The following is a 21,096-nucleotide window of genomic DNA, read 5'->3' on the forward strand; positions in this document are numbered from 1 at the left end:
GTTAGATGTCTTCAAACTGGTTTTCGGACTGAATTATTCTACTCCCTTTGTCCCAAATTATAAATCGTTTTGGCTTTTTTAGATTAGTAGATTTTGTTATGCACTTAGGTATACCTTAGACAATTTCTAGATGCATAATAAATGCATCTAGAAAAAACAAAACTACTTATAATTTGCGATAGAGGGAGTACATCCCAACTGCCTTCTACTGAGGAGGGAGTATATCCCAACTGCCTTCTACTGAGGTTTAAGATACTGTTGCCTCGTTTATTCTAACCAGCGATCCCACCGAGAACAGTTAACGAGGCAATTAGCACGGTTAGCAAGTACCTCCAGCAGACTCCCTCATAGAAAACAGCTCAAGAACTGGTGACAAAATCTTGAAGTTCTTCCACATTCTGGCTTCTCGGCACCTTCACGAGAAACAAAGAAATGAAGATGTTCATACGGAACAATTACCCTTCACTGCTTCCTCAAAAAATTAAAAAAAAACAAAAATTGAAACCTGAGTGGGTCTCATTCCAAACTATCAAATCAGACCTTATGGATACAACAGTTCAGATTTCAGTTGTGTATCAACATTCGACCCATAGAAAAAGAATTATTGATAACTAGCACAAGTCAGAAAGAAACCAGGATGTATAGCCCAACAAGTCAGAGAGCCAAGAGACATAATACATGTCCGTGCTAAGTCAAATAGACTTGCACAGCGCAGCTTACAAAAGCCTTTCCAGATCACCTTCAAAAATTCGATTTATTCCTACTCAAATTTAATTTCAGTTCACAGAGAGCTAAACCCGGCGTTGTTTTGGGAGTCGGCAGCCATTATGTGGAAGTTGGGTGACATCGTGGATGTACATGATAGGAGATTGATCTCTAACTCTTTCCCCTCGGAAGCCTTCCCTAAAGCCCAAGATCACCTTCTTCTTCTTCTTGAAAAAAGAAATTCCTTTCACTTTCATGACAACGGACCTTAAACCCATCTTCCTGGCAGACCGCCCGACATGTTCGGCGGTTGCTTCAGCAGCATATCGAGAGAGACGAGACCGCCCTTTTCTGTCCTCCAAACAACCAGCAGAGGCTCCAGTCTTTTTATTGCCACTAGCATCTGTCACCGTCACAAAGGTCTTATTTTTCTTCAGTAAGACATGGATAAAATCTCTCTTCTTCTGTGAATATTGTTCACGTTCACTAAACATACGTGAAGCAGGAAATTGAAAGCGCCCCCCAAGGTTGGAAGGTTTCTCTCCACCAGCTGTCTTCGACCTATATGTCAAGTCAGAATTATGCATAATGAGCAATCAGCGAGGCATGGAATAGAGAAATATGTGTACATGGATATATCAGTTGCCTACTTACATTGTCCCACCATTATCTGCATTATTGAAGTTGACCTGTGTATTAGAACGTAGATTCTGACGCACAAAATTGAATTCGTTCAAATTCTGATGTGGCTTCCATTCTGCAGCAAAGTCACGCCCAGAAGGCGGGAAATTCTGGAGAAACAAAACTGGTTGTCATAATTCTGGTAAGTAGTGATTGATGCAATGTGATCTTGGTATTCTATCATCAACAAACAAGGCATAATATTAATACTCCACGTGGAGAATGGGAAATGAGATAGAGCATCTGAGTTAAGCAAAGTCTCATACAGCACTTCACATATGGCTAACAATAGTAACAAAGGCGTAATTTTACAAAGAAATATGCAAAGTATTCATTCTTTACAGAAAATAAAGAAAAGAAAAGCTGTATAATTTTAGAATTAGAAACTCATGTGAAAATGTAGCTGACTCGCTGGTATTAACATCTAAATTTCAAGCTCCAACGCAAAACTTTCAAGTTACTATATTCATGTCGCATACACCCAAGTATTTATCAGCACTTGTGTAGGCTTGGAGATGAGAAACCTACACCTATGTGTGATATTAAGCGAGGGATTGAACATTTATCACTGCCATCACAAAAGCTGTAGCTTGATGAAAATTGGCCATATTAGCAGCAAATTTATATGTTCTGGTGAACAGACTGGGATCTATATTACGCAAGGAATCGAAAAATTAAACATGTTTTTCATCAAAAAGTGGACGCCAAAACAAAAAAACCCAACCCACAAAAAACCTAAGATTGACAAACTTTACTTTGAAAATATGAAATTGCAAGGGTGAAGGTGTACTCCATCTAGAAGGATTTTGTTTCTCCAACATGCAGGAGAGCTGTGTAGCACTGCATTAATAGAAGAAAAGAGTCAGACAAACATACACACCCCTAGATATAAATCACATTTGCGCCTGTTTTACACAGTACAAACACGCCCCAACCTGCAATGGCATATTCTTAAACACTTTGGACCCACTCCTAAGGCCAAATTGCCTGTATGGTACTCTTCATGAACCATTTTGCAAACATACAACTGCCTAGCTCCAGATTAATGTTTTACCACTGATTCATTCCTCATCTTTGCTCCATTACAGCACTATGCCACATGACTCAAAACCCACGGCTCCGATAAGATCTGGTCCTCCCTAACGTTAGCTTCTCTCTTTCTCCATTGTTGTCCAGCACCATCGCCGCACTGCCGCTGCCACCTCCCCTCATGCCAGTGGCGGCTCTTCCCACCTCAGCAACCCCAGCTGTTACTCCAGCACAGCCAGCCTTCATGTCCTCGCCAGCCGCCATGCCCATGTGCCACCTCCTTCCTCACTCCAAGCCCAGCACCTCCCATCCCTTCCTCGCTGGCTGCTTCCAGTTGTTGGGCAAGATTGGGCTGGGCTCCCATGTCAGGCGGAGGAGCAGCACCACCAAATCCAGGTCAAGCTGTAAGATCCCGGCAGCATGGAAGAGCGGCCCTCTGCAGCCACACAAAGCTCTAGCACATCCGCCGTCCCGGACAGCTGCGGTGTAAAGCAGGAGGGGAGAGGAGTTGCAGCCAAGACTTCTTGCTGGCTTGCGGATGGGAGGACCGCAGGAGAAGAACCAGTAATGGAGCAAAATGGTGCAGAGGATCTATGTGCGAACCGAACCATTCATTGTCTATCATGTGGGTCAGCGCTACACAGAGTAAAACTGGGAACTAAGTAGTTCTAAACTAGTACCCTGGGTGGAATTGATGGTACATCTGCAAACAGAGTTCAAAATAGTGCTACTAAGGCAATTTGGCCCACTCCACATTGCACCTACTATTCCTGCCTTTCTCAATTGCAATAAATTGATATGAGATATCAAACATAGCAGCATTTTTTTCAATTTAGTTGTATCAATCATGAGGTCATTCATATAAAGAAAAGGGTTGCTTGGGAAAAATGTGTAGCATGACTAAGTTATTTCTGCCAAGAATATTGGCACTACAGGGAGTTAAAATGATTCAAGGTTAAACTGCACGGATGACTGTTGACTCATAAGCTGAATTCAGAAGATGAGCATTGCTACTGCACCCCATTCAAGGCGGAAATGGGGCTTGATGTGTGGAGCCTTTCTTTTATCGCAAACCGGAGATTTGCACAATGCCTGGGGCTTGATTAACCTAACACATCGAGGATGAGATTGATGAAGAGAATTAGGATGAGGTAGAAATACCTTGTTCGGTCCAAATGCATCCGAGGTGAAGCAGCGCGGGAGGAGCTGGCCGTGGAGCAGCCTTCGCGTGACATATCCATCTGAGGCTTGCCGAAGGCCCTCCCCAAGAGATGCAGCTCGTGGCGCCGCCGCTAGCGACCGGCGGAGGGCGAGGTGGGCGGATGAGAAGATGGCCATTGTCCTCGATCTCCTACTTCAGACACAATAAGAATAGAAGAAGTTAAGCCAAAATATTTCAGATCTGAGAAGAATAAGAGAGACCAACAGAAAGAACAAATAACAGAGTGGAGATGCTATGGCCCTGTTTGGAACAGCTTTTCTGTGCAATAACTTTCTGAGAAGCCGAGAGTTTGGCAACCTGATTTTGTGTTGGGCGATTGTCTGTACTGATGGCATAATGACAAAATAACAAAGGAAACTACACCAATAATCATGCTCCAAAGCCACAGCAAAGGAATCACGGACAGAACACGTATCACTATCATCGGTTGAAACACTCCCACCATCCATAATACGTGTGTGACCATGACCACCATTATCATCAACATAGTTTTCAAAGTCTGCATTACTATGAAGAGCCATTACTGCAATTATGATTTTGGATTGCTTCTTCATTGGATAGGTAAGCAATCCAAGAGAATAAGCCACTTCATCTTGAGAACTCTGAAGCATCACTCAATCACATTCTGGAGGAATGACCGTGCATGGTTGAACACCTCCTTGGATCCCACTGGGTGATGACGATGTTACAATTCAGACACATGGTACGCTTGACCCTTGTAAGGTGCTAGGAATCCCATTTTGTAGAAAGTACAAAAAGATGCTAAATCATTGCTAAAATTGCTAAAACCATAAACTCTTGACACGCTATAGAAAATCTCTCATATCTAGTGAAACCGCTGGACTAGGATCACCGGGTGATTAAACCAGTGCCTAACACGCAGCGCAAGGGGAGGGGGGAGAGCAGGGCCGGAGGGAGCTGCGCGGGCTAAGGAGTGGGGCGGAGTGCGCGTAGGGGGCGACGGGCGCGGCCGTCGCGTGCCTGGTGCGGCGGCCGAGTCTGGGGGTGGGGAGTGGCCAACCCTAACAGTGTTTATACGCGATGGCAGAGTGCGGGTAATATTTTGTCAACTCCAGGGGCAACCTTGTAATTGGATCGCATAATCGGCAGCACAGTTTGCTTGCTTTGGACTACCAGATTACGTGCCAAGCGAGAAATAAGCGGCGAGTTGGGGTGCTTATTTTCGCGTATTGGGAGCAAGAGTTTTCAAAAAATTCTCCCCAAAACAAGTATTGGGAGCTATGCTAAAACTTTTTTTCTAAAAAATATATCAATCCACAGCAGAACGCTAAAAACTATCTCCTAATAATTCAAAATAGGCCACGTCATCCCCCGGTCTCCGCCTCCACCTATCTCCCAATATCTCAACCTTAATGGACCGTGCATAACTCTGTAAAGCATGGTGGATCCACAAGTCAGCATCTTCCGAGTCTGCATCAGGGTCCGCTGACTCGATCGGGCATGTAGTAGCAAAGCCGGAACTCATGGCACGTGGCATTGATGTGAGGCATGGAGCGCTAGAGGTGGCATCACCGCCGCGACAGCACGCAAATCTACATGAGCTAGCGGGCGTCCAGGAAGGAGATGGCGCGAAGGAGGATGCCGTCGGGTAGAGCGTTGATCCAGCAATCCGCTCCGGGAACACGCCCTGGCGACCTTGACAACATGCCCGCGTGGTCAATCGTGTCGGCCATGAGTTCGGCGTCACATAGGCATTTAGTCGAGCAGGAGGTGTTCAGATAAGCTGTAATATAGAGAAATTATGAATCAAGGATCCATGAATCCGCAGATCAGAGCAAGATTGTTCTGATTCATGAAATCAATAATCGAGAAGAGATTCTCTGATAGAAACGATAGTGCTCGAATCAAAGAGGAAAAATGCTAGAAGAGGAAGAAGGAGCGAACCATGGGTTTCGTTCGCGAGGCTGCCTGGCCCCCATCCGCAGTCCGGCGACGACACCGGCCGCCCCGTGCACCAGCCGCCCCACGCCGCGCCCCGCCCCCGGCCGCCGCCCCCACGCATCGTCGCCTCGCACTGGTACTGGCGCCGACCTGGCGGGCAGGGCGGCATCTCCCGCTCCTCCAGAGCCAGTGCCGCCTCCACGACCGACATCCCGAGTCCGCCGCCGTTGAGGCCCAACCCTGCGCCAAACCCCAAGGCGGAGCCCTCCTCATCCTCGACGCCGCTGGTGGCTGCCGCCGAGCCGCTGTAGAAGGACGCCCGGGGAAAAAACGACGGTGGGAAAGAGGTGGATTGGGGGAAGACCGGGTGTCGCGAATATTTGAGGGGTGAGAGGTGTTTTTTTCTTGGGGAGTTTTAGGTGGACTCTTGGAGTTCTTTTTTCCCTAAAGAAGGTATTGGGGGTAAGATTAGCAGTCTTCTGAAGTTGCTCTAAGAGTAATTCCAAAAACTCACTTAAAATTGTCCCAAAATCTTATTTAGAGAAAAAAATGTACCTCTAACAGCTCCCCATACTTCCCGTAAAAATACGCGGACGCGAAAAACACCTACGTCGCCCAGCGTACATCTGCAAGTCCGGTCCTTCCCCGATCGCGAAGTTCCCGTCAAAAGTTGCAGCGAGAGCTCCTTGCCAACCCGGGACTCCACGACAGGTGGGTCGGTAGCCCGCGCTCCCAAAAACCAGAAGGCCATCCAGCACCATTGCCTACGAAACAAAGCAGAGGAGATCGACATGCGCACGTCCACTGAGCACCGGGGGAGGAGATCAAGATGGCTATGGAGTTGCAGACCTGATCCTCCTTAAATACCCGAGCAATAGCTGAGATTGGCTGTTGATCAGAGGAGAGGAGAGGAAGCACACTCGTCAAGAACCAACGCTACCGCTTCCGCATGGTCCCCGACCTCGACAAGCACTCCTAGGTCGATAGGCCTGGTAGTGGGGCGGGGGCAAATGGGGATTTCGGATCGGGTTCTTGCGTGGGGGTCCATTTGTATGGGTAGCTGTGTGTTTAGAGGCGAGCGGGTCGAGGCGGGGTGGGTTGTGGGTCTGGGGCGGGTTAGAACGGATTGACCTGCGCAGCGGCTCATGGGGGCACGCGCACCTTGCGTCAGGCCATCGGTACCACCGCCCCTCCTCTGACGGCCACAGATCCAGGTACGCCTGTTGCATCTCCGTCCTCCTCAATCTCCTCCGCATCATCCCTTCACCTTTTCTTCTTGCCAGATCTGCGGGGGCGTACTGCGCCATGGAGCCGGTGATGATGGTGTCGAGGTACTTGGTGTTGGGCCAGATGCGTGCGATAATTATGGCCCTGCTGTCGCCATTGCACCCCAAGCCCTTGGCGCGGACGAACTGGGCGAGCTCGGGGTGCGACCGGAGGACGTTGGCGACCGCCTCGCGCACCGACGGGTCGGTGACGCGGTCGGTGAGCTCGCCGGCCTCGATGTCGGCAGCGAGCTGCTCCCAGTTTTGCTGGAAGAAGCGGATAGCCCGGAGGACGCCGTAGGCGAACACGGCGCCGATGCGCACCTCGCGGTGGCGCTGGCACATCGCGTAGAGCACCTGCGCGTACATGCTCTGGAACGCGTCTAGGCAGAGGATGGCCGCCACGGGGCTCGTGAGGGCGTCGGGAGGGAGCTTCTGGAATGCCTCGCTCTTGAACAAGCTCGTCAGGCCACACCCCTCATTAAGCCCAGACACATTGCTAGCGCGGTCGGTGGTGTTGGTGAGGTACTCTGTCTCGGCATTGCGGGTGAGGATCTCGCTAGGCCGCCAGTTTGATTTATTATGCTGCGTGGCTACGTCCTGCCCTGTGACAGACAATATTTGCTACGGTTAACCTGCACAAATGGGACGCGGTGGGATGAGTTGGTACGTTTGCGGGGTGGGGCGGGTTGACTAATTTACGTCGTGTCATTTGCTGTGGCTAGGGGTGGGGTTTGAGGCGGGTTTATCCCCGTTAGCAGGGCTACAGGTCGAGACGCAGCGTCGCAAGATACAGGTCCATCGTCCTTCGAAACCCATCTCATCTTGTCAGTACTGTTCGCCTCTGATTTTCTACCGGCCGGCTGAGCTACTTGATATCCTCACCCACACATTGATTTTTGAATGATTCTCGTGCAACTGATAAAAATTACTAGTTACTATTGATCTTCATCAATGCGCAAATTCTCCTAACCGAACGAACTCTTGCGAGTCAAGGATTGGATTAAGAACAAGTAACCTGACAGCACGCTATTGTTGTATGATTGTTCATCCAATTCAAGACGGCAGGAGAGAAAGAATGGAGGTGGACCACGAGAGAGCTAGAGAGATGAGACAGAAATTGGGAGAGAAAGGACGAGAGAGCGTAGGAAATTTACTTTATGGGCGGCGTAGGAAATTTACACAGAAATTGGGAGAGAAAGGACGAGAGAGCGCAGGAAATTTACTTTATGGGCGGCGTAGGAAATTTACTTTATGGGCAGCGGCGGCGCTAGGAGGCTGACGCGGTAAAGGTGAGGAAGAGGGTGGAGCTTACAGAGGGGGTCCACATGCTGACGTGGTCAGTTTTGAAGTATTGGGGAATTTATTATTAAGGATCTGCTATGTGTTGGTATGATTTTGGGAGAAATTTTTTTTAGTAAGACCCCCAACATATAGTTTTGGCGGAGATTTTTAGACTTTTGGAGTTGCTCTAAGCCGCTTATAAGCGGAAACAAATAGAATCTTTAGACGATCGCTGATCTATTAGGCCAATCTTAACGTACAGTTTCATTGCACGGTTATCAAGATCGAGAAATTTAGTAACTGTGCCAGCCAAGTGCTAGGAGTGTCAGGGGATGAGGGCACAACGTCATTTATTAGGTCGTTTATGTAGCTCCACGTCATCGAGTTTTTCCTACGTGGACAGGATTAAATGAGGTTAGAGAGCCTGGTCACCTCGCGAGGCGACGGAGAGGGCTCGTGCTCCCCGAGCAGAACGCCGCCCCAGCGCCCGTTGTATGTGGAGTCGTCGCCTCCCCTGATCTGCTGCGGCCATCTTCGATTTTGGCGGGTAAAATCCATCGAATCCACCTCTGAGCCACAAGCTCCTCGGCGGAGGAACACGAACTTGGGCATCGACAAATAATAGGCCGCGCAGCATCGTCCACTCCGATGAGTGACTTGAGGTAGGCCACCTCGCGTCCACTGCCGGCGGTGTAGGAGCATCTCGTCGGCCTCGTCAGCTTTTTCCCCGAAGGCCAGGTGAGCACGAGAGCAGTTTGGACGAGCCTGTTCCTCATCGAGGATGCTCATGTGTTGTGATTGCCTGAAGGTGTGTTGATTTTCGTGAATAGCTGCAACTGCAGGATCAATTGGATCTTTTTCTTGGTGTGTATATCAGTTGGGGTCTTAATCGATGACAATGGGGATGCGTGGATCGATTGAATATGCTTTCTGTTCATTAGCACACAAGGTGTTCGCTGTATTGCCTGAAAGGTATTTGCTGCTTTACACTTGTTTCCCATTATCGTAAGATTCATCACACCACTGATTGGATATGGAACTGGCACTATCTACAATATCTACGACTGATTGGACACCTAACTTGCTTTCTTTTCTTGCATTATCATCAAATTCTTGTGAAGTAGATTGCAGCTGTTTCTAGTCTGGACCATAGGTTCTCTATGGTTACATTCTAATTTCTAGTCTGATTACATCCATGAATTGTTTCTCATTGTTGACTAGCTGTTTACTAAATGTTTTCTAACCTGTTAATCTTTTTCATTGTTGCTTTGTCAGGTGCTGGAGGGTATTAGCTAAGGCTCTGGATGGCAACTTCAAATTATCTCTGCCTGGCCGCAGCAAACTCTCTCTATTATATCTAATTTAACTGAATTTGTATGGTGTTAGCTAATGCTCTCTGGAAGTCATACGTACCTTTGATCTCTTATAACTAGTTATACTCATCATTGTCATGGTGTAGTTATTCTCTATTGCGTCTAGTTTAACTGAATTTGTATTATTGTATTTATGAAATCATGTTATATATTCCGAGTATTTATTAATATAAATATATATCATACTTGCGCTTCTCAAAGAAATTCATATGACTTATTGAATCCCCTATGCATTCTCTCGTACAAGCAACAAAATAGCATATAAAGATCAAATGTATACTTCATCACCATTATTTATGTGCCATTGTATGAATTAAATAGTACATAGACAATCTAATAGAGAAGCCATTGTACAAGTTATCTATTCTGTTATCTGTGTACATTCTTCAAAGCACTTGCGGATAGCAACTGTCTAAACTATTGAACATACCTTAAAACTCCTCCCTCTCCTGATGAAACTCCACTCATAATGATCTTGCCAAGTTAGCAATTTTGTTGATGTGGCAACAAATTTAGTGCTAATGAAACTCCTATTGAGACTTGCCTTATTTTCAGAAGATCGTCCCAGCATCACGACAATAAATATGTAGTTAAATATGTAGAGAAGTAGCCACGATGACATTTGGAGCAGACATAAATACATAATAAATGCAAATATGTAGAGATGATGCATTATTTAATTAATACCTAAAACTGCTAGGCTCCATCTCTAGTATATAAATTGATGCTTTCAGTCTATTTTATCACCACCAATTGTTAAGCTGAAATCATTCTTGGGCATACAACCCAACAATCTTCATCGCAAGGTTTTTCAAATCCAAGAATGACGACCGGCCGCATGATGATATTTGCTCTAGCCCTGCTTGCCCTATCCTCAGGTACCCTGAATTGTACATATTTTATTTCCCAAACATGTATACTACTTTTTGTTGAGCTATCCCAGCTATTATGTACATGAAAAAAATGTAACAGATAAACCAACTCTCTCAGATACGGTAACTTAGGAGCAGGCTCAGAGACGGTAACTTTGGCAAAATGGATCATCTGTACCCCAGGACCAGTTGTGTCGTATAGCAACACTGTCTGGTTCATGTGACATCACGTCATGCACCAGGTTTTGCAAGTCCAACCTTGTGGGCCCTGGCAAGCTTCATGTCGAATGTAATTCTAGAGGATGCAATTGCACGCTCTGCCAAAATTTTACGATTTCTACTTAAGAAATTGTAATGGTCATTCAGGTGCTGGCCATTTAGGAACAGCAGAATGTTCCTTAAAAATAAATTAGATGGCAATATGATATGCAACTTCATCGCATATGTTTTGTTTGTCGTTTTCCCTTAGACCAAGAGCCAGTTTGATTGACTATTGTAGGCTGAGAAATTAAAAGGGATATGGCCGTTTCACAAGAACTCCAACCTTGGTAACACGCCAGTCACGAAAATGGGCTAGTGAATAATCGCTCACAATTTAATTAATTTGATAATCTTTATTTTTATTCGAACATGTCCTTAGAGCAACTCTTAGAGCAACTCGAGCATTAGCCCTTACTTCAGGCCCCTACTTTACTCAGTAGGGGCTGACCAAGGCCGTATTTTGTGTCATCAGCCCCATGATAGAACAGCCCCATGATAGAACATTTCGTCCAAAATTCAGCAAAATGAACTACAGCAGCAACGACACCTAATTAAAATGTGCGTTATCAAAAATGAGTTCGTCCACCGAAAAAGCGTAAAGGTTGCTATCCTAGCCCACCATAAAATGGCCCAAGAGCAACGGTCTGGAACATAGCCCACGAGATAATGGCGTGGGCTTCACAGAACCCGCGCGAACGAACAGTCGCACACTACACTGGTTCATTTTTTTCATTCTTTCCCATGAAAATAGTCCGCTTCATATAGGCCCCGTGTCACACGTGACTGTGAGGAAGACGGAGACGCGGCGGCTTCCACGCTTCCTCCTCCTCTGAGCAGCTGCATAATGGAGCGATTTGTTTAGTCACTGGTTGAGCTGCCCTGGACAGTATGCTCCATACCATAAGCTAAAAATGTAGCAATAGCACAAGAAGGCCAGGCGAGTACTACGCGACAGGATTTGTCAGCATCACGTTCCTTTCCTGCCCCCTCGAAGAACGCATAATAGCCCCACGTGCGCGCACGTGTTCGACTTCAACGTCTTCCACGGGGCTTCATCATCATACAATGCAAAAAACACACGGCTGCGGTTCCGATATCCGTTTTATATGTCCGCATCCCGGCATGTGTTTTGTTTGTAACATGTGCATGCAAGATGCGATCAGCTGCTCACCTCGATCCAAGTATCCAACCGCCGCCGTTTTATATAATTCTAGTTTTCTTTAATCACAAAAAAAAATATGTACAAACAATTCGTGTCCTCTGTTTTTTCAAGCCGGCTATCGCCTATCAGCAGAATCTGATCAGCCCCGATCTGGGACCGAGTCATGAATTCATCAGGCCGTTCGGCAGCGCTTATTGCGGCTTCGGCTGCTGGCTTCCGCTGCCGCTGCTGCAGCGCAGCTGTAGCTGCTGCTGCCGCCGGTTTTGCTTGTTAACGGCCGTTTGGCCCACTGGAAGCTCAAGGTTACTTAGTCCCTGTTACAAAAGCAATTTATGCAGCAAACAATTTATCAAGTCTCATTTGCCTACTCTTTTTTATAAAATGAAACAATTACAAGGTGTGGGACTACAAATCATAAGGGAATTGTTGACACTTAAAAAATATAAGGTTGTTAAAAATACAGAAAATAAATTGTTCCTGTACCGATAGGAGCGAGGGAGCGGTGACAGCTTATCCTTAGCAATTTCCGGTGTGGTTTCCCTACGGATGCGCTGCTACGTTCGAAAATAAAATTTGTAGCGGTAAATGGAACTACAGCATTTAAATGGTGTCCGGCACACATAACCAACACACTCGAGGGTACGAACGTACACACAACCTATTACAATTTCGTACATACAAAATACAACATGAACGTACACAACATACATCCCACGTCTACATCAACGAGATTCCCGCCGCAATCCAATCTCGGACACTGCCCATATCAGGAGTAGCATTAGCTGCCACCCATTCGGACACCCCATAGTCCGGTTCTCGCGCCCTGGACGAACCTGCAGAACTTTCATTGGCAAGGTCCAGCAAATAATTATGCAGTGCAAAACAAGCAATAACAATCTTCGTTTGCCGTTCTCTTGAATATAGTGGAACTTCCCGCAGAATGTGCCACCTCGATTTCAGGACACCAAATGCGCGTTCCACCACATTGCGAAGACTGGAATGGTGAAAATTGAATTTCTCCTCCAATGTGTCCGCCGCCCTTCTGCTAAACTCCTCCAGGTGATACGTCGTATTTCTATACGGCCCCAGATACCCTTCGCGAACTGCGTAGCCCGAGTCGACCAAATAATAGCGGCCTACAGGTAATCACAAAAAATCAACATTAGTGCACCATATTTTCCAAGTCCAGCTACATGTGCACACTTAGAAGTCCCATACCTGCAGGTGGATGTGGGTACGTCCTTGCCGACATACAGTCACGCAAAACCGCCATGTCGTGACACGAGCCTGCCATCCCAGCTCCTACGTACGTGAATCGCATGTCCATATCGCATATGGCTAACACGTTGAAGCTCGTCCATCCTTTTCTGTTTAGGAAATCCACACGGGACTCACGCCCGACCAGTACTGGAATGTGCGTACCGTCTAGAGCACCTATGCACCCATCAAAGAACGGTGCATATTGGGTCAGCTTGTGATTGACCGTAGAGTACGCTTTATCCTTTGGAGCGATGACTTCCTGGGCAAACGAATACATTACATTTGCCACATGCGCCATCTTCCTACTAACTGTGTCCAAACTCCGGTCAAATATTTCTCTAATTTGACGGCAAGCCTGCTGTGTCGCACACGCCCACACAAACATAGCTAAAGCCTCAACAGATTCTACCCCTTGCGATGTTTTCAACCTATGATTGCTAACCAACATGTCATGCAACTGAAGGAACGTGTCGGGATACATACGAAAATTATCGAAGCACCGCCTCCTGTCCCGGAGGTTCAGCTCAACCCATTGCCGACCCGTCAGGCGTGGCAGCTCAACTGGCGGGTTCTGTCTAGCACGATGAATGCTGCGAAGCTCCGCATATGCGGCTGCAACTCCTCTTAAACATTTCATATCGAACACAGAGCTGTTGTCGCTGCCGGTGTCACTGTTGTGTTCCTCTGCACTACTCATACTTCAAGTACCTGTCGAAAATGAAAACACAGCTCATAAGAGAAGGTGAACAACGTTCTGTATACTGAGAGTAGGTACAACTAGTTTGCATCCAAATTGAACGTAATTTAACTTCAAAGTAACTTACCAACAAAACTTATACGTACAACTGAACAGATACAACTAACTAATAGAAATGGTCAACGATCAGATACAACTGAACTAACTAATAGCAATGTTCAACTACCTACTAGAAATGTTCAAGTGAACAGATACAACCGAACAGAAACAACCACTAAAATACCAGAGAAAGGTTCAACGATCAGTAACATAGAAATGTTCAACGATCAATACCATAGAAAGGTTCAACGATCACTACTAGTTACAGAAGCTAACAATAATGTTCAACACAAGTGCAACTAAGCAACTTTCCAAACTCTCAGATACACATCCCTACAATAAACAAGCATGGCACCATCACTTCTTGTGGGTCATGTCCCAGTAGAATTTCATCCAGCTCATTCGGCCCTCTTTTGTGCCCAACCCCATGAACGTCGACCGACACTCCGCGCTCTGCCCACACAAAAACATAGCCTGGTTGTGAAGCTCCGACCCCTCCTCTATACCATCTTCTTTTAGGATCTCAATACAACGCGAGGTTTGGTCATGGGTACTCGGCCCACGTAGCAGGCTCCTCTTGGCCATACTCTCAAATAGTTCCCTAATGTACTGCTCCAAGTTGTCACTTCTTTTTTTGGTGGGACTGTCCACAGAGAATTCTCGGACCGGCCTTTTCGACATGGCACGAGCACTGGCACGAGCACTACTAGCAGGGGGGGTCCTGCTCCAAGTCCACGAAATTGCCCTCAGTCCCCATGCTAGGTGTCGCCTCACGTATACCTCCGGCCGTCAGCAAGGTGCCCCTGTCTTGGGGTTCGTGGCCAAACAACTCAAACAACTCGTTGAGGAAAGGTGGAGGCTTCACAGAACTCGACTGGGACCTCGCCTGGGTGTCCTGCAATGTTGAGTGAAAGTAAAATATCAGCATCACAAACAGAACAGTACAAATAAGATGATAAGTAACTTAGGGTCGTGGCAAAGGCCGTACCTGTTGGTCCTGCTCCCAATACGTGGCATCAGCAGACACACCACCAGTTTGTGTGTCGTGCCCTAAACCAGATGAGTTTTGCAAGGCCCGCCAGCCGAGGAATTGCCTCCTCAAGTTGTTGAGCTTGTTCTGCAGCTGCTTGCTCCCCAATTGCAACCCAGTTTGTGCCCTGAAGCTGGAGTACACATTCCTCCATCCCAACTTAGTGAGGCATCTATCGCTCCAATTGAGCTGGTTCTTCTGTTCAATGCACAAGTCCAGCAAAATTTTTGTCGTGCCCTCATCCCAGCTGGCACGGTTATTCATCTGAGCACACAGGAGCTGCAATTATATGGCACCGATCTATGGACAACTACGAGCTACGTACACAACTAAGCAATGTAAAATAAATAAATTGTTACTTGCCTTAGCAGGTGCTTTGGGACGTTTGTGGCGGAAATTGTACGGGCACACGAGGGGGGGGGAGCAGGAACCAGTCGATGACGATGCCAGTGTGGGCACCTTTGAATCTGCCTCAGTGTTGTGTTCCTTGCAGCCTTGCTCCTAAAGCCTGAAAGGTGACAAAAAGAAATCATAAGGTCAGCACAATGTGACATAGATAAGGGCATGGTAAAAGGATGTATGCCGTCGTTCAGACAGTTGCACCAATAACTAGTGAGCTTCATGGTAGTAAACAGTAGTTGTCAATTGCCAGTAAAATGTTACCTCTGGTTTCAGATCCCGATGAACAGCAACTGAAGATGGCAAAATGAAGCAACACTTAGAATTTGATGAATAACAACCTTAGCAGCTTGCTCAGAATATTTTCCACCTCTGCAAAATAGTAGTCAGCTATTCTCAGAATTCATGTAGAGTCAATGAGTTCAGTTTTTGAAATGAAATGTCATGTAAGTACCTAGCCTAAATCGTGTCCAGCAGTTCACCTCCTTTGCATAACCTGGATCAGGAAAAAATACCAGTGAGTTATTCAGGGCAACACCTTTGTAGATGCATACAACAAATTGGTAACCTACTTTGGAAGAAAAGTTTACAGATCTTAAAGATACAAGTCCAGGCCAAATCTGTTGCTTGCACTGAAACATGCTGATGACAGTAGCAGAATGTGCAAAATGAGTGTCTTGCATATCAAGTTCGCCGGGGACCAAGGCTGCTAAGCAACCACAACCAGGGACTACTTAGGCTTGCTAATATGTACAAGAATTACTACATCAAGTTTTCCCTTTTATGAAAATGCAAACGACATCTTTGGTTGAACTGTCCTATTTCGTTGACATAATACTGCATAAACATTGCGAAAAGCAGAAGGCTCCAACAATTGAATCGAGATTGCCACCTGACTTAGTAGTAATTAGAACACTACTTGCTAACTATTGAGTACAACCCCAGAATTATCAAATGAAAGTAATGAACGCAGGATTAGCATAACACATTAACCATGCTAAATAGGCATTTGGCGAGAGGGACACAATCTATCAACCTCTGACTTGTCTTCGCTTCACAGTGATTATCTTAGTCCCCTTCTAACACACAGAAAAATAATCAACCAATTGAGTGTCCACTTGAATGTTTCAGACTATTATCAAACAATGCAACCCGAGGAAATCAACGGCGGTATAATTTAAACTTGAGGAGTTCAGGTTTCATACCTAACAGGAATCACATCCAGAAATGTGAGGTGAAAGCATTAATTCACTAGCGGCATACCGATGGGGTAGTATCCATACCTGTGAGCGAAGGGGATGCAGGGGGCGACGGCGAGGGAGACGGTCCTTCCACCCGACGGCCCACCGGCGGCGGCAGCGCGTGCGCCGGGTCGGAGCTGCGGCGGCGGATCTGGAGGGACGGGCGGCGGTGGATCCGGACCGAGGGACGGAGGGGGCGTCCAGCGGGAGGAACGGCGCCGTCGCCCTCTCGGATGGGAGTGAGGGAGAGGGCCACTCCACGCCTCGCCGGCGGCGGATCCGGACGGACCGCGCCCGACAGAGGGGGCGAGGAGAAGCGGGACGGACGGCGGCGTCGCGCGGGCGAGCGCGACGGAGCGGGCGAGCCGAGGGCCGGCCGGCGGCGCAGACCGGGCGGAAGGGATGGAGCGGGGGAGCGGAGGGAGCGGCGGCGGCGGATCCGGAGCGAGGGACGGAGGGGACTAGAGCAAGCGACGGAGGGGGCGAGAGGGAGGCACTGGAGGCGCGTCGGTGCGTCGGTGCGTCGTTATCTTCCTTCCAACGACTTCCACGGAAGCAGCGCAGCGGAAGCCATCCGGTTGGGCTGAAAAGCCCAGCCGAAAAAAGCCCAGCCGCAGCCATCCGAACGGGGTGCATGATGTGCGCGCACGGCGCACGTCCATACTATGTGCCCGTCTAGCGCCCGGGGTTTGCAGGCCGCACATATCCGGAGGCGCGTACGCCTCCGCGATCACTCGTCCCGTCCGCCGGCTTTAATTTTCCTCTCCGGGCTAGTTAAAGGGCAGAGATGGACGCCGCAATCATCAAGTAGAAAGTAGCTAGCCACAGCCACAGGTGACAGGTCACAGGTCAGAGCCGAACGCATGTCGTCGCGACTTTTATTCTTCGAAGCTCGGCCGGCCGGTACTTATATGGCCTGGTTTGGTTTAGGCCGTTTATTTTTAGCACCCGTCGCATCGATGTTTAGATACTAATTAGAAGTATTAAACATAGACTATTTACAAAACCTACTACATAAGCGGAGGCTAAACGGCGAGACGAATCTATTAAGCCTAATTAGTCCATAATTTGACAATGTATTGCTACAGTAAATAATTAGTACTCCTTATCGCGTAACGCGCCGGCCGCACTGGGAAATGCATGAACGAGAGCGAAGTACGTCCTGACTAATTTTCCGACCACAAGATGAGCCTCGGCCCCAGGAAGTTCATTGTATATTTGGGTAGGTTGTACTTTCTACATTTAACACCAATGAGAGATGATTAGGTGGTGACCAAAGTTCACGAAGAAGCCACATATTGTTTATAGGTGTTATAAATTAGGAGCACATAGTAGACAATGTATATATGTGGAGCCAATCTTTCTTCTCTTATTTGTTGAGTCTGTACATAGGTTCCTTACATAGAAAAGAAGATAACCCTTGACCTTCAGACGTGACCCTTTAGCTTCCAAGAGTCAATTCGGTATAAGCCCACTAATATTCAGTTTCATAACAATATGGACGTAGTACTGGAGTAGTTGCTAAATAATTGCGCCATGGTTTCTTTAACCAAGGCAGCCACAAACGAGCAAACACCTGTATACTTGATGCTTGAGGGATAGCTTTCTCTGCCTCTCCGGTCTCGCCGTCCACTTTCAGTGGAGTACAGAGGAAATTCAGTGAGGAGTGAGACGACCACGACGAGAGGACTCGTGTTATTTATCGAAAAAGAAAGACGTACTGTACCGGCCGTGACCCGGGACCGGGGAGATTGACGGAAGGATGGAGCCATGGGAGGGCCGCGTCGTACTGTGTGGCTGGGGCGGCGGCGGAAGAAGGGAAAGGGAACCGCCACACGCGATCGAGCCTGGGGCCTGGCCGTCTGGCCTGGGTCCAGGCCGGCCGGCCAGCAGGCGGGTCCCGTCGGTCACATGGCGTTCCGATCCGGCCGTACGAGCGCTCGCCGCTGTGGCTGGTACCTGGTAGTGGCAGGACCTGGCACGGGCAGCACGTGCGCCGGGTCCCGGCCGGCCTCTCCGGACGCCGGCGGCTAGCAACCGGCTCCGATCCTTGGGGCTGCGGCTGCAACCGCTGCGAGCCGAGCGCGCCCGACGGCTTCTGTTGGGCCATCCTACTCCTCGTTCGTCGTTGTCCCCGCGCGCGGAGACCTGGCTGTCGCCGGTCGGGTCTTCCGTCTTCGCCTCTTCGGTCGGTCCTCCTGTCTGCATTGCCACCGGTCTGGCGCGTTCGCACCCGGCTAACGTACGTGCCGCCTTGACTCCACAGGTTTGCGACGGGCCGGGCTTCCATAATTTCATGGCGACAAAACGCGAGTGGTTATGAACCCATGGCCACAAAAGAGTGGTTATGTTTGGTCCAGCGATCCTATCGCATCGAATATTTAGATACTAATTAGAAGTATTAAATATAAGTTAATTACAAAATTAATTATATAAATGAAGGTTAATTTACAAGCTGAATCTTTTAAGCTTAATTAATCATGACCATGTGATGCTACAGTAAATATGTGCTAATTATGAATTAATTAGGCTTAATAGATTTGTGAATTAGCCACGACTTATGCAGTTAGTTTTATAATTAGTTCACGTTTAGTCTTTCTAATTGGTATTCAAATATTTGTGCCCCGAACTAAAATTAGTCTATGGATCTAAACACCCCTTAATGTGCCACCTCAGCACACGAGTGATGAGTACACACGATATTTGCTCGCTCGATCATCAGGTGCGGTACTAGGTGGCAGACTGACAGCGATGCAACAGTACCTCATACAAGGACGGGGCTGGTTAGATAGGATCCGGCCAACTGTGCACGAGTCCGGTCTGGCCGTTTGTGCGCAGCGGAAATGATAGTTGTCTCCTGTGACGTGACGAAGAGGAGCCATCCAGCCATGTGAGAAATGCCCCGCAAACCCGTCCGGAAACTCCTACGTTGCAAAAAATATCGGCGAGATCAATCATGGCAACCATTTCTTTTTCAGGAAACAGATGAATCATTTTTTTGGCTCTGTTTTAACCTCGACAGATATTTCCCGGCATTTTCCCATTATCAAAACTGTATCTTTTATACCAAGCGTGCACGAACAGTTGTTAATTAAGCTGATGTGCGAATCAGTGTTGCCCGTTCGTACGAGTTTATTATTAGGTTATGTAGCTAAGTGCCCCAATATTAGAGAAAGCTAGAAATAATTCCATCCCACTCAGATGTAATGAACTTTGGAGTGAATCCATAGTTGAAACAAATACCATACATTTTCTCTATTCCATTCACTTTCACTTTGCAGACCCCTACGGCCCTACACTTTCTGGTTCAACTGGCATCGAAGCAAGCAGTGGAGTAGAACTTTCTCCATGCATGAGCCAAGTCTCAGCCTGCAAAATTGCTTCCAAAACATCCACTATGGATGGCCTCCATGATTTTGAATCAAAATTAAATATACAAACTTGGAATAGAATTTATTGACTTCCACATCTGGCCTCTACGGAGCTTGTAAAGCATCGGATTCAACGTACAAATAAAACTAAATACCGCGCGGAGGTGGCTTCTCCACCACACATTTTTAGAATCCAAATTTCCTTTGTATCATGGTAGGCCCCGTGAGTTCGCGTTTGAGAAAAAGAATATGCCATCCGTTTAACAATAGTTATTGTTCTAGCTTTGTCCTAAACAAAAAATTCTAACTTTGACCATCAATTTCTAAAGAAGATCTTATAACATGTAGTAAATTTTACATTATGAAAGTATTTCTTATGGTAAATCTAAAAAAATATAAATCTAACAATATCAACTATACTTTTTGAAAAAAATAATGGCCAAAGGTTAGAAAAAGCTAAAACGACATATTGATCCCTCGGTTTTGGAATTTGTGCACTCAATACATTATAAATTACTATATTTTGCTATATCTTGACGAACATGTCGCTACCTAAAATGATAATTAATTGTGACCGGAAGGAGTAGAATCCAAAAGCCTGTTAACAGTTTTTGCTTGTTTTTGTCCCGGTCGAATTTTCCCTTACTGCACACCTCTTATGCTTTTGCTAACTGAAAATTTCATTCGATGACTGAAGAACACCATCAATGGCAGCAGGAATGGGATAGGATTTTAGGGGTTAGGGCTCATAGCAAGGTGTTTGCTAGCAGAATAATTGGGAGATTCCCAGATGGGCCTGCGTGCCGATCATCACTTCGCTTAGCTCAATTTGGAAGTCTGCAGTCCCCTGAAACGGGCACGCTTTGGCTTTTACCTTGCACTGACGTTAACGCAGAGAGTACAATTTTCCTGGAGTTAATTGCACGCTCCGGACGCTCATGAGGAGGGCGCAGAGTCTTGCGGCCGTTCTACGAAGCGACGGCGAAAAGGGGAAGCGGGCGCAGGAAAATGGTGAGGCAAAGCAAGGGGGAATGCCCTGCACGTTCCGTCCCGTTCCGCAGCGAGCCGGGGTTAGTTGGTTGGTGTAGTGGCGTGGCGGAGATATATTTTGACGCTGACCCAACCAACCCCGCCCCCGCCCGGCCTCCATCCACGCATCCCCACCGCGCCACCAACCCCGTTCGCTCCGAGCCTCAGACCAAACCAAATCACCAATCGCCGGCGCCACCTATATATCCCGTCC

At 47.3% G+C, this 21,096-nt stretch overlaps 2 protein-coding genes and 1 long non-coding RNA gene across 3 annotated transcripts; 1 reads left to right on the plus strand and 2 right to left on the minus strand.

Moving 5' to 3' along the window:
• Positions 1-498: 498 nt before the first annotated feature.
• On the minus strand, positions 499-3,790 carry LOC106804446 (30S ribosomal protein S11). The gene is made up of 3 exons (XM_014805585.2): positions 3,577-3,790; positions 1,360-1,496; positions 499-1,266 (listed from the first exon to the last, which is right to left on the minus strand). Exons 1-3 carry the CDS (start codon positions 3,751-3,753, stop codon positions 792-794), a joined length of 789 nt encoding a protein of 262 aa, XP_014661071.1. The 5' UTR covers positions 3,754-3,790; the 3' UTR covers positions 499-791.
• Positions 3,791-8,500: 4,710 nt separating this feature from the next.
• Positions 8,501-10,714, plus strand: LOC101786784. Its single transcript, XR_215513.3, has 4 exons — positions 8,501-8,826; positions 8,919-9,060; positions 9,364-10,339; positions 10,452-10,714. It is a non-coding gene; the product is annotated as an uncharacterized LOC101786784 (long non-coding RNA).
• A 3,306-nt stretch (positions 10,715-14,020) lies between these two features.
• On the minus strand, positions 14,021-15,030 carry LOC106804421 (the record flags this gene model as incomplete). The annotated part of the gene is given in 2 exon segments (XM_014805485.2): positions 14,021-14,707; positions 14,801-15,030. Coding segments are annotated over 2 exon segments (419 nt in total), but the record flags the coding sequence as incomplete, so codon positions are not given.
• Between the last annotated feature and the right edge of the window lie 6,066 nt (positions 15,031-21,096).

This window comes from Setaria italica, chromosome VII, assembly GCF_000263155.2.
Source record: "Setaria italica strain Yugu1 chromosome VII, Setaria_italica_v2.0, whole genome shotgun sequence".
NCBI lineage: Eukaryota > Viridiplantae > Streptophyta > Magnoliopsida > Poales > Poaceae > Setaria > Setaria italica.